Below are 14,662 nucleotides of genomic sequence, written 5' to 3'. Positions count from 1 at the left end.
TGCTATAGGAAGTCAAAGTAATGGTATTTGTAAGATCTAAAAGTGTTATTTGTCTCTTTTGGACAGGAAGCTGAGAAGGAGAAAGTAACGTTTGTGGTAAAAGGAATTTACAACCACAGATGATGAAGTTACAAGAAGTGATCCTGCGGTATTTCCAAAGTCAAAGAGCAGAGATTCGATGAACTTTAGACTCAGAGAAGCTGATTTCTACCAGGAAGTCATATATTTTACTATTTAAGCCTGTGTGAGTCTTTTATGATCAGAAATTTGGTTGCTCAACTTCTAGTTTATAAAGAAAATGTATTAGTGAGCTCAGGGATATACAGCAAAGAAATAATTTATGAAACAAATAATACAGACCTGTACTCCACTTCCCTACCAAAGAACTCGGTTATACACTGTTGCTCATAAAGTTTGAATAAAATATTTTTTACCTTTCTCCATGAAATGATTGTGACAATGTGATTTATTTCATCTCACCTGCGTAATTGGGACACATAATGTAATCATTGCACCTGGTCAAAAGTGATTACTGACGCATTTAAATAGGAATAAACAGAGGATTGTGTCTGAAAACAAAATTATTCCAACTTTATGGGCAACAGTGTATTAAAACATTATATGTTGTCAATCATGATGGTTTTGTATCACTTAACTAGACAATGTTTCAATTAAAAGTTCAAGTACAGATTCCTGCATATACACTGTGCACTGTTTGAACTACACACATCGACATAAATTCAGGGAAAAGGAACAAACTACTGTGAATGCTCAAAGTCAAATGCAGAGGGCTTTATTACATGAAAGGTACATACAAAATTTCAAGTAACAAAGAAAGTGTTTGATCTTGGGTTCACAAGTCAGATGTAACTCTGCCTTCATAGTCACAGCCACCCATATTCTACATCAGCACTGGAGGGACTTTTAACCCCCCCACCTTATGTAAAAGAGATGATGTCACTGACCACACAATGATTACTGTCATACTGCTGGCATGGTCCAGATGTACAGCTAGCACAAATGAACACTGAGGTGTGTAGCTTTATTGTAACTTTAGTCAATAACAAAAGAAAGTGCTGAAGAGAAATGATATAATCTTTGAAACCACGAAAGTTGAAACTGTCTGAAGATGTGAATTGTGGTTTTGTGTGACTACTCTTTATGACCTAACTACATTTGTTTGATTTTTTTTCTACCTTCTACGAACAAAAACTTGGGTAGATTCTTTCTCACACCGTACCGTTGTCATGATAAACACCTGCTTTAAAACTATGCCCCACCCAATATTAAGAGCTACATCAGAACAATATAAAAACATTTCCAGTTGAATGAAGTTAATCAAAGGGAATTTAAAAAAAACACACACATGAAGGCCTATGTATTGTTTTGCATGGTGAGTCAATTATGACCACATTTTCTAACTTGATCCATGACAATGCTGAGATTACAAGTATTTGTGTGTTTGTATTTGTGTGTCTGTCTATATCTGTGTGATGTGATGGATGCATGAAAGAAAGGTAAAGTGGAACTCTACTTCAAAGTGTACAGCACAAAATCACATTACTTTAATACACACTTAGGGGCATTCACAGTGAAGGAATTTAAAGAGCTGGGTTTCATGTGAATCAAAAATCATACTTGACTGTTCATCTAAATCTGCAGGGGTGTGATCAGATAGGTGGGTGAGGCAGGGAGAAAGTTACTTGGCGTTGGTAGAGCTGCTGAGCATCTTGCGGACGGCCTGGGCGATGGCGTCACGATCGATGCCATAGATCTTGAGCAGCTCGTGAGGTTTGCCACTGCGGGGGACATGGGACACGGCCAGACGATGCAGATTGAAGCCTGACTCATTGACCATTGCTGAGCACACTGCCTCCCCGAGGCCACCTGTGGAATAACAATTTATCGCATGAGACAGATCATTTTAATTTTAGCCTCATTTTACATCAAATTTGATTCAGAAATGAAAGGGTTACTCTCTTATAATAATGAAAATATTTTTTTCTTTAGAGAGGGTTGGCTGCCTGACTCATTGGTTAGGATTTCATAACCTGGACAGAAGACCTGAAGCCCCCACCGCTGTGTATGTTTGTTTAGGAAGTGGCAGGTGAATTAACCGATCTCATTTTAATTTATAGTGGGTGGGACCAAAAAAAAAGAAAAAAGAAAAAAGAGAAATGGTCGTCAGCTCCTCGAATAGGTGTGCTCGCTGGCTTCACTCAATCCTCCCGGGGTGAAAACTCAACCCGGAACTTGAAAAAAAAAAAAAAATGTTTTCATGTTGGAGGAAGTGAAGAAGATCAAGTTGCCGACTGTCTGAAATGGACTGCACATGACGATATTCACAACGTGGAATGGTTTCATGAAAAAACCCTTGTGGACCCTTATGGACTAAAGGAATATAAATAATAGAGTAATAGACAAACAATCAGTGTCCACGATTGTTTCAAAGGTAAGGAGTTTCCACCATTTCGCTGTCTTGCGGGTTTAGCATCCTAGTAAATTTGTAACATGATCTGAACAGTTGAAGTGTGGAGAATATATCAGAGCAAAGGATGTGTAGCTTGTAAATATTGACATAAGTTTAAGCATTTTTATCTTTATGCATGTTACTATGCTGTTTTGCACAAGCTTTAAACTGGTCACTAGCAACTAGGTGGGTTTAAAGACACCTTAGCCCCTCAGTTGTATTTTTTTGCTCCCCCCGTTTGAGCTTCATGTAAGAAAACAGCAATAACAACAAAATTATTGGCCAATATACATGTGAGTAGTCAAGAGAGCAGAGATTCAAGGGGGTCAGGGTTGAGTTGAAGGCCCAGCTCTAACACTTATTGTTCACCACTGATAAGTACAGAATACAGAAGACAAGAAAACATTACAGAACATATCCATTTGACCACTGTACCACATTCCTTCTTAGTCCAGATGTAAAATGAATGAGGTCAACATCAAACTGAATACAGTTGCCAAATATCCTTTGTCCAGTCAAGTCCATACCATCACCCATCCCCACTCTCTTAACAGGCACAGGGCATGGCTGTCTGTGCTATCTAGGTCACAGTGAGCCCCATGGGCACATGCTCAGTTAAGGAAATCTGACAGCACTCTGCCTCTCTGGCTCTCACACTTACAAAATGCACCACAATACCAATACCTTGCCTGCAATGAGGGCACACAACAGTCATCCTCCCGCTCAGCCAATAAGCAAATGCCACCACATCGCGTCTCCGTTGCTGCACCAATGAAAACATGCCACCACAGCACATCCGAGGATATGGACCAATGACAGGGCTGCAGCTGCATTATGCTGAGAAGCTTGTTGCTGCTAGGTTGGTAGTGGTCATACAATATGCAGAAGCTGAAAGCTATGAACAACCTTTATCTAAACATACCTTCATAGTAGTGGTCCTCCACAGTGAGGATTCGTCCCCTGGTGGCACGTGTGTGATCAATGATGGTTTTGACATCCAGTGGTTTGATTGTGAAGGGGTCAATGACCCTGACTGAGATCCTCTCTGGAAAATCAATTCATTTTTCGGAGGAATAGAACATATGAGCATATGAGCAAACATTGCCTATGCATGAGAAAGCCAGATTAACATTTAAGATTAAGCCCTAATGGATGAAAGCTCAGGGTAAAATAATAAAATCCTAAAAAGGATAGATTTTGAAAGCACTCGTAATGCCTAGTGCTACAGCTGGTGAGACTGAATCATCAAGTGTTATTAATAGCTCTCATTAAAGTGACCAGTGGTAGAATTAATTAAAGCATATATTGTACTATTTTCAAAATGGTTATTTTACTGTTCTGTACCTTTCTTTAAATGTTCAGCTGCAGCCAGGGCCTCATGCAAAGTTACTCCAGCTGCCACCACAGTCACTTGGTCATCCTTGCCCTGGTACACCACCTGGAAAACAGAAAAGGTATTATCTTCTGTTGACAATGCTTTGTGTGATTTTATGTGTGTTTGGGTTACTGTCTTACCAGCTCCGTAAACACAAAGACTGTCTCACCTTTGCCTGTCCAACATGGAAGTCCTCATTGCTGTTATAGATGATGGCACTGTCTTGGCGGCTGGTTCGGATGTAGCAAACACCCTGGATGACGGGGAAAATTACAAGAGCATTACCACTGAGGTGGCTAATTGTCTTTGTTGTAAATAGATATTGTTCCATTTATACTGTGGGGAAGCCAGAACTGTGCAGTTGAGTTTTAGGTACCCTTGTGGTTGCAGCCAGTTCCACAGCCTTCTCTGTAGACACACCATCACTGGGATAGAAGATCGTTGCTGTGGGAAGGGCCCTGAACATAGCCAGGTCCTCTAGACCCATCAGAGACGGGCCTTCCTCTCCTGTAACATACACACTTATAGTTGATTTCATATACCCAACAATCAGAAAAACCCTCAAAAGTTATCGACTGGTTAGGTGAGCTGATGCATGCAGATATAAACAGACATAAAGCCAGATCTTGCATGCAGTGTACCTGCACTAACAGAGGGATACCTGGTTCCCTTCAGACAGCTTCCAGGGCAGACAGGAAGGGAGAGAAAGGGGAGGATTGAGTACTAGCTGTAAGGTCAGGGTAAAAGGTAGATGATAAGGAAAACACAGGATTAGAGGGAAAGAGAGAAAGGATTGCAACAACTGCACACCCACAAACACATACACAAGTTCATTTAACAGCATTAGGGATACCGTGAATATGGTCTGAGAGTCTGGGTGCTGTGAAGTGTCTGGCTTCAGTGCGAGGGGAGTAAAGGTGAGTTTTGTGAAGGTATTGGCAACATGTGTGAGAGGGGTTGTGGTGTGCATGGCTCATTAGCAGCTGTTTACTAACCAGTGGACAGGCCACAGTGGGAGCCACACAGGTTGATGTTGCTTTCTGAGATGGCTGCCATGCGAAGCTGGTCGTAGGCACGGGTAAAAAAGGAAGCGAGAGTACTGGCAAACACGACATTCCTCTCACGGGCAGCACATCCCATGGCAACGCTGACCTGAGAAAGGAATTTATTGTTTCTTAGTACGTATACAAGGGCACAAGTGATATAACCTTCCTATATATGCCAGATTGGGTAGACACAGGTCACACGTGCTTGATCCAAAAAAGATCACCCAGAGGGTCAAATATCTGTGGCACTGACCGTAGTTGAAAGCCGCTTTGAACCAGAGACCATGTTAAGTAGAGACTCGATGAAAAGAGTTTTCCACAAATCTCTGGAGCTTTTTTCCCCATATGGCTGGAATCAGTGGCATACCACGTCTTATACAGATAATTTCCTTTGTCCTGTCTGTAAAAATCTCCCCAATCCCACAGCGTCTATCCTTGTTTAGACAGAAGCAGCAACTAAGCATCCGTGAAAGTTCAAACGTGATGCTAGATAAATTCTTATACTTATATAGGCTACTCTTATATACAAAGACAATAAAGTACTTATTTAAAGGCTGCATTTTAACTAGTAGTTGTTTCATTCAAACTAAGAAAAAGATGTGATCGCTAACAAATCAAGGGTTTGATTTTATCGTGTCAAACCCCTTATTAAAAATTCATTAGGTTTTTATTTAGCCACTGTCGTTGTGCCATTCAACTTTTGACTTTTCTCATGCATTCAGCCAGATGGTCCCACCCTCTGCACTGATTAATATTTTATTTCTGAATACACTTGTCATGATTGCTTATCATCATACACACGCCTGACCTACATTGGACTGGGCTTCTGCTGGAGCCATGACAGGACAAAGAATTAACGTCTGATCACCTCTTATTAATCTAAGACCAGATAACTGAGTGACTGAGGCAAAAAAAAAAGGCACTGTCAAACCATTGTTGTGAGCAGCAGTCACATTGTCCATTGTTGTACCATTTCCCATCCTTACATTATGGATAGACAGGTCATGTATAATTAAATTTGACAGGCTCCGTCTCACAGCTGTGAGATGCAGAGCTGAGAAACTCAGCAAAATCACCACATTAAAGAGACAAAAGGAAGGGTTTTTTGTGTTCTCTAATAAGTTTTAAAAAAAAATACAAGAGATCATTAGACCAAAAATACCATGAACAGATTATATATGGCTTTGTTTATATATAAATATATATCTTACAAAATATCTTTCTACGCATTCGTGAAAGAGGCTTAAATCATGAAATTGATGAGGGATCATACCATGTTTTGCTGCGCAATGTAGCACTCGACAAAGCGGTTGGGATGCTCATTCTTGAAGATCTCTGAGTAGGTGAGGTTGTTGGTGTCTCCATCGAGGGCCACAACACGTTCGTTGTAGCGGCCCAGCTTGGCCAAAGCCATCCCGTACGCTTTCCGTGTTGCAATCTACAGTATAGAGAAAGAGAGGCCATCTTTATGTTGCATTCATTCATTTGCTTCTGTGATGTCTGTGGACACTGTGTGAATATATTTGAGAATAGAGGATGAGGATATGAATGAAGTCAAACCTTCTCTCCAGCCTTGTAGCTAGGTGCACTTGGCATCCTGATGTTTCTCAGGCTAACTGGTGGGGAGTCCTCTATGGGACCAGGTGGGTACAGGTGCTTGCTGCTGTTCATGATGCGGCTCTGCAGATCCTTCATAACCATCTCGGCCATGTCTTTGGGCAGAGGTTTGGCGTGCCAGCCTAGCTTATCTTCCGCAGCTGAAACCACATAAACATTGCACTGCATCGGTAGAGTCAAACACTGATTGGTAGTAAGACTGGAAGCTCAGGTTGGAAAGTTGATGTGATTCATTTTTGCATTGAATTTGTACTAGAATGGGAGCAATGCATTTGCAGATGAGGAGAGGACAGTGAGAATTACCTGGAATGCCTTTGCCCTTGATGGTTTTAGCAATGATGGCAGTGGGTTGATGGCGTGGCTGGCTCAGAGCCTTGCAAAGCTCTTCCACGCTGTGTCCATCCACAATTATAGCATGCCAACTACACACATACACACACATCAAAGCCACACATTAAAACACACGTGGTGTACTTTATATGATCAGATGGCATGAACACAGATCTTGCAGATTTTTTAGCAAAATGCTCTTATTTATTACCATCACTTTCTACATATTCTTTCAACGCAACACGTGCACACACACATTAACCGGCCTGTACTACTCTGCAATTTTCAGTTTTATGCTTTATTACCCGAAAGCTTCACAACGTTTCTGGTATTTCTCCATGTGATGCTGCAGGGGCGCAGGGTCACTTTGGCCCAGGCGGTTGATGTCCAAGATGGCCACCAGGTTGTCAAGCTGATAGTAGGAGGCAAACGACATGGCCTCCCAGACAGATCCCTCTGACATCTCACCATCCCCCAGCAGGCAGTACACACGGTAACTGAGGTGGAGATCAGGGTGAGATTATACTATTAGTGTGTGCGTGTGTGCGTTCATGCGTGCATGTCTGTGTGTGTGTGTGTGTGTGTGTTTGGATGTGGTTGGGGTGGGTCTCTCACGAGAAGCGACGTATCTCACGAAAATACTGTTTGACACTTTTCCAGTCAGACTGATTCACGTTCCATTATTTGACAGTTGGGTTGGTAACCAGCTGTGACATGATAAAAGCTTCCTCAGGCTTCTCAAGGTGTGGCTGCTGAATTTCACACTTATCTCTGAAATATATCGCCCAAAAAATCCATATATGCCTTTAAATGGGAAAAAATTATTATCTTATTTTATTAAAAAAAATGTATTATTAATTCACTTATTGTTTACCATCAGTCTCTAAAATTACAAGGTGAGTCCTCTGTATATAGTAGCTGTATTGTGCAATTTTTATTTTGCCGCCATTGCAAAGGAAAAAAGTAATACATGGAAATGGAGTCGGTTTGTGACGATAAATTAGAGCAACAGACTGAATTGGTTGAAAGCACAATATCTGAATTTGATTCTGAGATGAAAACTGCTCGGATGGTAAAAATAACTGAGATATGACTGCTGGGCTTGTGATTATTAGAGCAGAAGAATCGTGAGAGCAGAGCTGCAGCACACACCCACAAAATCTGGAAAATCCTCATCACTAGGCACTTAAATGAAATATGATGCAGACTGAACGCTAAACTAAAGATCAAACTCAAAAATGTTTAGTGCATAAACACACAATAATGCTGTTAATATTGGCATTAATGTGTCAAATGAAGTTGAGTCAGTGAGGGAAGGGATTTTTAAATGCGTGCAAGAAATCTAAATTTCTTAAAAAAAAAAAAAAAAAAAAAAAAATGTATATAAAGCTTATAAAACTGTCAAACTAGAGTAATTGTTTTACTTGTGTGTCAACATGTATAGGATTACCTGGACTTGTCAAAATATTTCCCAGTGTAAGCCATTCCACAGGCCACACCAAGACCCTGCCCCAAGGAGCCAGTAGCTACATCAACAAACTGCTGCTTCTGAAATGCACACACACACACACACACACACACACACACACACACACACACACACACACACACACAGAGTAAAGTGTTATTAAAAACGAATTAAAAAACAGTTGGTACGCTGGTTGCGTTCCATGAGATGATTCCTGGGGTGCGGTACAGTATGTGACAGCTTACAGGGGTTGGGTGACCCTCCAGGGTAGAGTCAACCTGGCAGACACTGAGCAGCTCGCTCTCCTTCAGGAAACCCGTTTCAACCCACATGGAGTACAGGGCCGGAGCAGCGTGACCCTGTGGGATAAACGATCGCAAATTCACATTAGCTTTGTAAAAATAAAAAAATGAAAAATACTGAGGTGAGACAAGGAAAAGGTCAGATTCTGTGTGTGGTTCATTTAGACACACACACAGATATGAAAAGAGGTCTCCTGTTCAAACCAGCAGGATTACCAAGTTCTCACCTTGGACAGAATGAAACGATCATTGTTGAAGTTCCTGGGGTCTTCAGGGCGGTACTTCATGGAGTGGAAGAAAAGCACAGACATGATTTCTGCCACACTGCAGCATGATGTAGGATGTCTGTAAGACAGAGGAGACGGTGCTCTTACCCACATGTCAGACTTAAGTGAATACACATGCACAAAGGAATGTACCATAATCCCATAAAGAAACAGACTGCCCCAGTTATAACATGTTTATCATTAAGATCATATAGTTAGAACAAAAAAATGTTACTCTGAATACTATGCATATTAGTACACATGGAAAATGAAACTACTCTCTAATAATGCTATAGTATATTGAAGACTGCATACGCTAATCGCGTTGAAAAAACATCCATAAATATAGATGTAATGTAAATGTAAAGTAGCACACATACACCCTCAGAAAAAGTTGGACATGTGCCAGTCATTCCAGATTTTCAGATGTAACAGTGCAGGTTCAAAATCTAAAATAGTTAAAGTACATGAGTGACCAGCAACTACTGGAAATGCATTCATATACACTGTATGCAGACCAAGTGCTAATGGTGCTAGTAAAAGCAGAAGTGCTAGTAGAGCCAATCAGATAAATACTTCATGCAAAGGGGCTAAACATATTACATAGAAAACTGTTTGTAAATGTAAGTATTACATTCAAACATAAGAACAATTTGTGCTTTAATAATCAGTCAATCATCACATAGAGCCACTATATTAAACTTTACACTTAATCACCAAGTGGTCCATCCAGTTCTTTGGAATCTAAATGATAAAGTATTTTGGCGCGCTGATATCAATGGGTAGTTATTCGGTTTTCCCACATGTAAAAGTGCTGGAGCTGATCACTGATACTGTAATAATATAACACATACAAAACTTAGTTTGTATTTGAACACAGTTAGTCAATCAAACTTAAAATAAAGCTTAAAATATAGTCAAGCAACAAAATTTCAGCGATTTCTTGGCATTTCTCTTTTTGCATAACTATTCAACTGTGTAAACGGGGAGTTAGACAAATTTATTTTAATGTATAAAAAGATTTTTGGTTTCACATGTCTGTTCAAATTCTGAAAGAAGCTCATCATTATTCTGCTGATCTGTAAAGAGACATTTCTATCACAAACTCGGTGCTATGATGCCACATCTGCACCAAATAAATAAATCAGTAATCCACAACAGAGCTCAAAGAAATTTTATTAAAGGTTTCAGCTTATGAATAAACATTTAAAATCCTTTTCCAATTGAAAAGGATTATTGTGCTTGCAGCAACCATGCAATACTCAAGTCTATCTGCAACACATTCCACCCATCATTGCCAACGGTAGCCTATTGTGCCCGACACTGACTGCATAGATGCATATAACCTTTCCAAACTCAGAAAATCAAATACAAAATTCATCCTGCAAACAAAGTAAATAAAAGATTTTGAAATAATATAAATGCACCAAAAACCATACACATTTTAGTCATTCTCTAGAACATGAAAATCATATCATCTTAAAAGATGAAATTCTTCACTTTGAATTTCAGCTCTGATTAAAGTATCTCACAGTTATTTATTATAACCACACTACTCAACGAGATGAACTGATTCATTGAAATTTCTGCAACATGGTGCAATTTTATAAATATACCATAAATGTTGTATAAAGCAGAATGATATAGGAATTATGTAAACTATATCTTTTCATTTCATTCAGTTACTTGATAAGAGCACAATTTATGAAATAACAACTTTGGAAGTTCACATTATTCTTTCAGCAGAGCAAAGCGGGAGAACAAAGGGAGGACACGTTGTTCCTTTGGCCCTTCACATACGTCCATGTCTGTGTGTGCATCTCAACATGTATGTAGTTCAGTAGTTGTGAATGCTTGTGTTCATCTGTGTGTGGTGCATATAGAAATATTAAGTTTGCGTTATGCTTTGCACACATTGTCTAAGTTTATATATGCACTTCATTCACAGTCTTTAATCTGATGTGTGAGAGTCAGTGGAGGAGACTCACCCACTGCCCGCTGCAGTCGTCGCCTTGATGGAGTTGATTCGGAGGCGGTTGGCGATGTTCCTCAGCGCCTGCACTGTCTGCTGGTCAGGTTTGTGGTAATCCTCCATGAAGGCAAAATGTCAAGTTCCACAGCACCAGAAAAAGTGGACCAACTGAGATCCTCTACTGAGTTTGTGTGTTTTGAATGTGTGCGTGTGAGAGAGAGAGAGAGAGAGTAAGGGTTGCCAAAGAGCAGCACCTGTATGTGTGTGTGTGTGTGTGGGTGTGAGAGAGAGTGGCAGAGGCAGAGAAAAAGAGAGAGAGAATGGAGGAGAAGCTGGATTTATCCTGCCGGGTGTGCAGACACATAGATGCACACATTGCACGCACGTACACACACACACACACACACACACACACACACGGAGAGGAGGGGGAACCCAGTGACGCGGACTGGGTGTTACTGCTAAAATCAAATGGCACTCATTCCATTGGCTACTGTGTGACTGGGATGATGGAGGTGTGTGTGTGTGTGTGTGTGTGTGTGTGTGTGTGTGTGTGTGTGTGTGTGTGTTTGTGTTTGTGTTTGTGTGTGTGTGTGTGTGTGTGTGTGCGTGTGTGCGCGTGTGTGTGTGTGTGTGTGTGTGTGTGTGTGTGTGTGTGTGAGAGAGAGAGAGAGAGAGAGAGGAGTGTCTGGATAATTGGGAGGAGGGGGGCATTTGAGGCATCTCACCCTGATTCACTTTGGCTTTAATGTCTAAACTAATAACTCAGATCTTGATGGTTGATTGTTCTTTGTTATTTATTCACACCAAACACCTCATCCGTGTTGCCAAAGCTCATGTTTGAACAGGTCCTGATTTGTTTGTACTAGAATTTAAACAGTATAAAAAGATGACGGATGTGAGGTCTATATAGAGAATTAACAAAAAAAGGAAAAAAAGTAGGAAAAGAAGAGAATTCAAAATTTTCATCTCTCTTTATTTGCTTATAGCAAATAAGCAAATACAGAAAACAACACAAAATAATCAATAAAACAACAAAATCAAAAAATAATTAAATTGAGAAATATAGATAAATCAATACAAGTCCAATGAGCAGCCCACCCTTTTGAGCAGAGCATAAGAGCTTTAATGATTATAATCAACTTTTAGTCTGGCTTTCACCATCATCTATATCTTCATCATATTGTATGTATGTATCATTCTTCATTTTTGTCAAAGGTAGGATTTTCTATCTCTATTATATTATAGTATATCACTAGTAAATTGTAGAGTATATCTTACAGTGTCTATAGTGGTGTTTATACAATAGTATAGTTATGTGCAAACTATCGTCTTTTTTCATACAATTTGAAATTATACGACGGTATTATTTAGCCTTAGGGTCCTAAGGTGGATATTTACTTCAGAGAAGGTCAATCCTGCATAATGTCTCTCCTGAGTCTGCATCACCCCCTCACTCTGTTCTCTTTCTGTCTTCTGTCCAACATCGTGATGCTCACTGAGCCTGACGACTCCACAGATCGAGGACACTATGTTCTTTCTGCAACAGACCTCACAGACCTGATATACAGACATGCCTAGACCTCACTACTGAGAGATAATTGTAAAATACCTTGAGGATAAAACAGCCACAGTACACTGCTGAAGCACTTAAACTCTATTATCTTTGAATGCTGCCAAGAATATTCAATCGAATTAATGAATTTCCTTATTTCTCTAAAATCAAACATTACCTATTTACATGATTTGAAGCTGAGGGTGAAATTGTACAGATAAATACAGCACAGTAACATCATACTCGACCAAATGTATTAACTATTTTGTACCTTTCATCTCAATATATTTCATTGTATATAAATTTTGTTATGTGAAATATTAATGCAAAATCGAAGGTCTTGCTTTTACTCACAAAGTATGCAAACTGTGAAAGAAAGTTGTCAAATACCAATTATCAGTAAGAGTATTTTAATAATTGTTTTTTTTTAAAGTTTTAATAACATATTGGTTTGATTTGGTTTTTTTTTTTTGTGCAGCCTTTGCACAAAGCATTGCATGCATGCGCACAAAGCATCCGACCGGATTATGGTTATGGAGAGGTTTGGCCTGCCATCTAGGGGATAATCTTTGATAGTACATTTGACCTGTTTCCATTGGTCAGTCTGCTGTAGCTAATGTGTGAGCTGATGAGAATCAATAAAATATCAGGCAAGCAGAAATTGATGACACTCTAAGTCTATTTTAGTAAATCAGATTTTTTTTGTAAGACATAAATCTAAATCTAAATGTCTGGATTGATTATTTAGAAATAGACTACAGTGAAGGCCAACACCTCATTACATAGTATTACGTGTGTGTGTGTGTGTGTGTGTGTGTGCGCGCATGTGTGTGTGTGTGTGCGTGCGTGCGTGCGTGCGCATGTGCGTGTGATTAAAGCAGTAGTGTAGCACAGTGATGATGTGCAGAGGAAACTGCAGATTAGAGTTGTGTCAGTCCACAGCTGGTGATGTGGTACAGTCCAGAATCTTCCATCAGACAGAGAGAGAGGGCTAGCATTAATATTATTGTACAATATTATTGTCTTGATATATCTTGTTTGGGAGCAGTGAGCAAATTTTAATGCGCACAGTAAATAAACCCCACTGTCTGTCCAGAATCTTTTCAGATGACATGAACGGTCGAAAAAAACGCTGACACAATAGGTCAGTGAGGCGTTATATAGATAGAGCAACAAGACGTTATCCTGCATGTGTCACATGAACATTTGCTTCATTTCATTGCTCCATTTTGAGCAGCCTGTTGTTACAGGCTATTTGTTTCCACCAGAGGGCACTGTCTCCCCATAAACAAAGTATTATAGCCACCATAAAGATGGTTTATGAGAGATTTCCATCCAGTATACAAGCGAATAACTGAAGCAGAAAAAAACATTAGAAACATAACATAGTTATTCAGCAGCGAGGACTTTTGAAATAATTCATTATTCATAAAATCTGTGAATTCCGAATCAGTTTTTGAGGTCAGATGGCAATGAGAAATGTATTTTACACCATAACCTTATGGAATTAAACCAAATGTGGAGAGATGTTAAGTTTCTACCAATAGAGACAGGATGACAACAAATTCAAGTGTCTGAACTTATATGATCATGACACGTGCTCTCTTGGTGTCATTGCTCCAAATCTTCACCCTCTCTCGTCCCTCATTCATTTCCTCTGCGCCTCTTAAGCCATGTGATCATCTCTGTGGATTCCTGCCCTTTGCAGTAGCTGGGAGGTCATGTCCCAGCACCTCCGTGCTCACAGCCATGGTGATGGCATCTCGCAAGCCTCCCTCAGTGCTCTCCTGGTTCCACCGACATTGTCCTTCTCCCAGTTTCCAGCAACTCCTCTGGGCTCCTGGGTCCTGTCAGAAGAGCTTTCCTTCACAGAGCCCCACAGGTGCCAGCCAATGGTAGCCTGGGAAGAGGAAGGCACGTGATGGTGTGCAGCCAATGTCAGGCACCCACAACTGCACACTTCCTGGAGGGAAAGTACATTCAGAGAGCATGAATGTTTCTATTTTTAATCTCTCTGGCAGAAAAAGAGGAGCAAAGCAACCACTTTTGAAACAATGCCTTAATATAACACGAGCATGTGTGTGGCTCTTCTGCCACAATGCAGAGCTCAGGTAAACAAAAATGTGCTTAGCACTGTTTGGCTTGAATGAGTAAGAGGCTTTTAGCAGAAGCGTAAATTTTAACACACGCACACACTTACTGTACGTCCAGGCCCACATATGTGTACATCAAGTGCACTCATGCATGCTGACATGTGCACA

At 40.2% G+C, this 14,662-nt stretch overlaps 1 protein-coding gene and 1 long non-coding RNA gene across 2 annotated transcripts; one reads left to right on the top strand and one right to left on the bottom strand.

The window, feature by feature from the left end:
• Window positions 1-777: 777 nt before the first annotated feature.
• tkta (transketolase a) lies at window positions 778-11,268 on the bottom strand. Its single transcript, XM_056387581.1, has 14 exons — window positions 10,863-11,268; window positions 8,836-8,953; window positions 8,552-8,665; window positions 8,289-8,386; window positions 7,144-7,335; window positions 6,812-6,930; window positions 6,452-6,648; window positions 6,165-6,329; window positions 4,841-4,997; window positions 4,222-4,352; window positions 4,015-4,098; window positions 3,815-3,908; window positions 3,393-3,515; window positions 778-1,887 (listed from the first exon to the last, which is right to left on the bottom strand). Exons 1-14 carry the CDS (start codon window positions 10,967-10,969, stop codon window positions 1,700-1,702), a joined length of 1,887 nt encoding a protein of 628 aa, XP_056243556.1. The 5' UTR covers window positions 10,970-11,268; the 3' UTR covers window positions 778-1,699.
• LOC130176472 (uncharacterized) lies at window positions 1,898-7,274 on the top strand. The gene is made up of 3 exons (XR_008828870.1): window positions 1,898-2,452; window positions 3,833-3,924; window positions 7,191-7,274. It is a non-coding gene; the product is annotated as an uncharacterized LOC130176472 (long non-coding RNA).
• Window positions 11,269-14,662: the final 3,394 nt, after the last annotated feature.

The sequence above is a fragment of the Seriola aureovittata genome, chromosome 2, assembly GCF_021018895.1.
Source record: "Seriola aureovittata isolate HTS-2021-v1 ecotype China chromosome 2, ASM2101889v1, whole genome shotgun sequence".
NCBI lineage: Eukaryota > Metazoa > Chordata > Actinopteri > Carangiformes > Carangidae > Seriola > Seriola aureovittata.
Note: the sequence above shows the minus strand (reverse complement) of the source record. Positions and strands in the feature narration are given on the sequence as shown.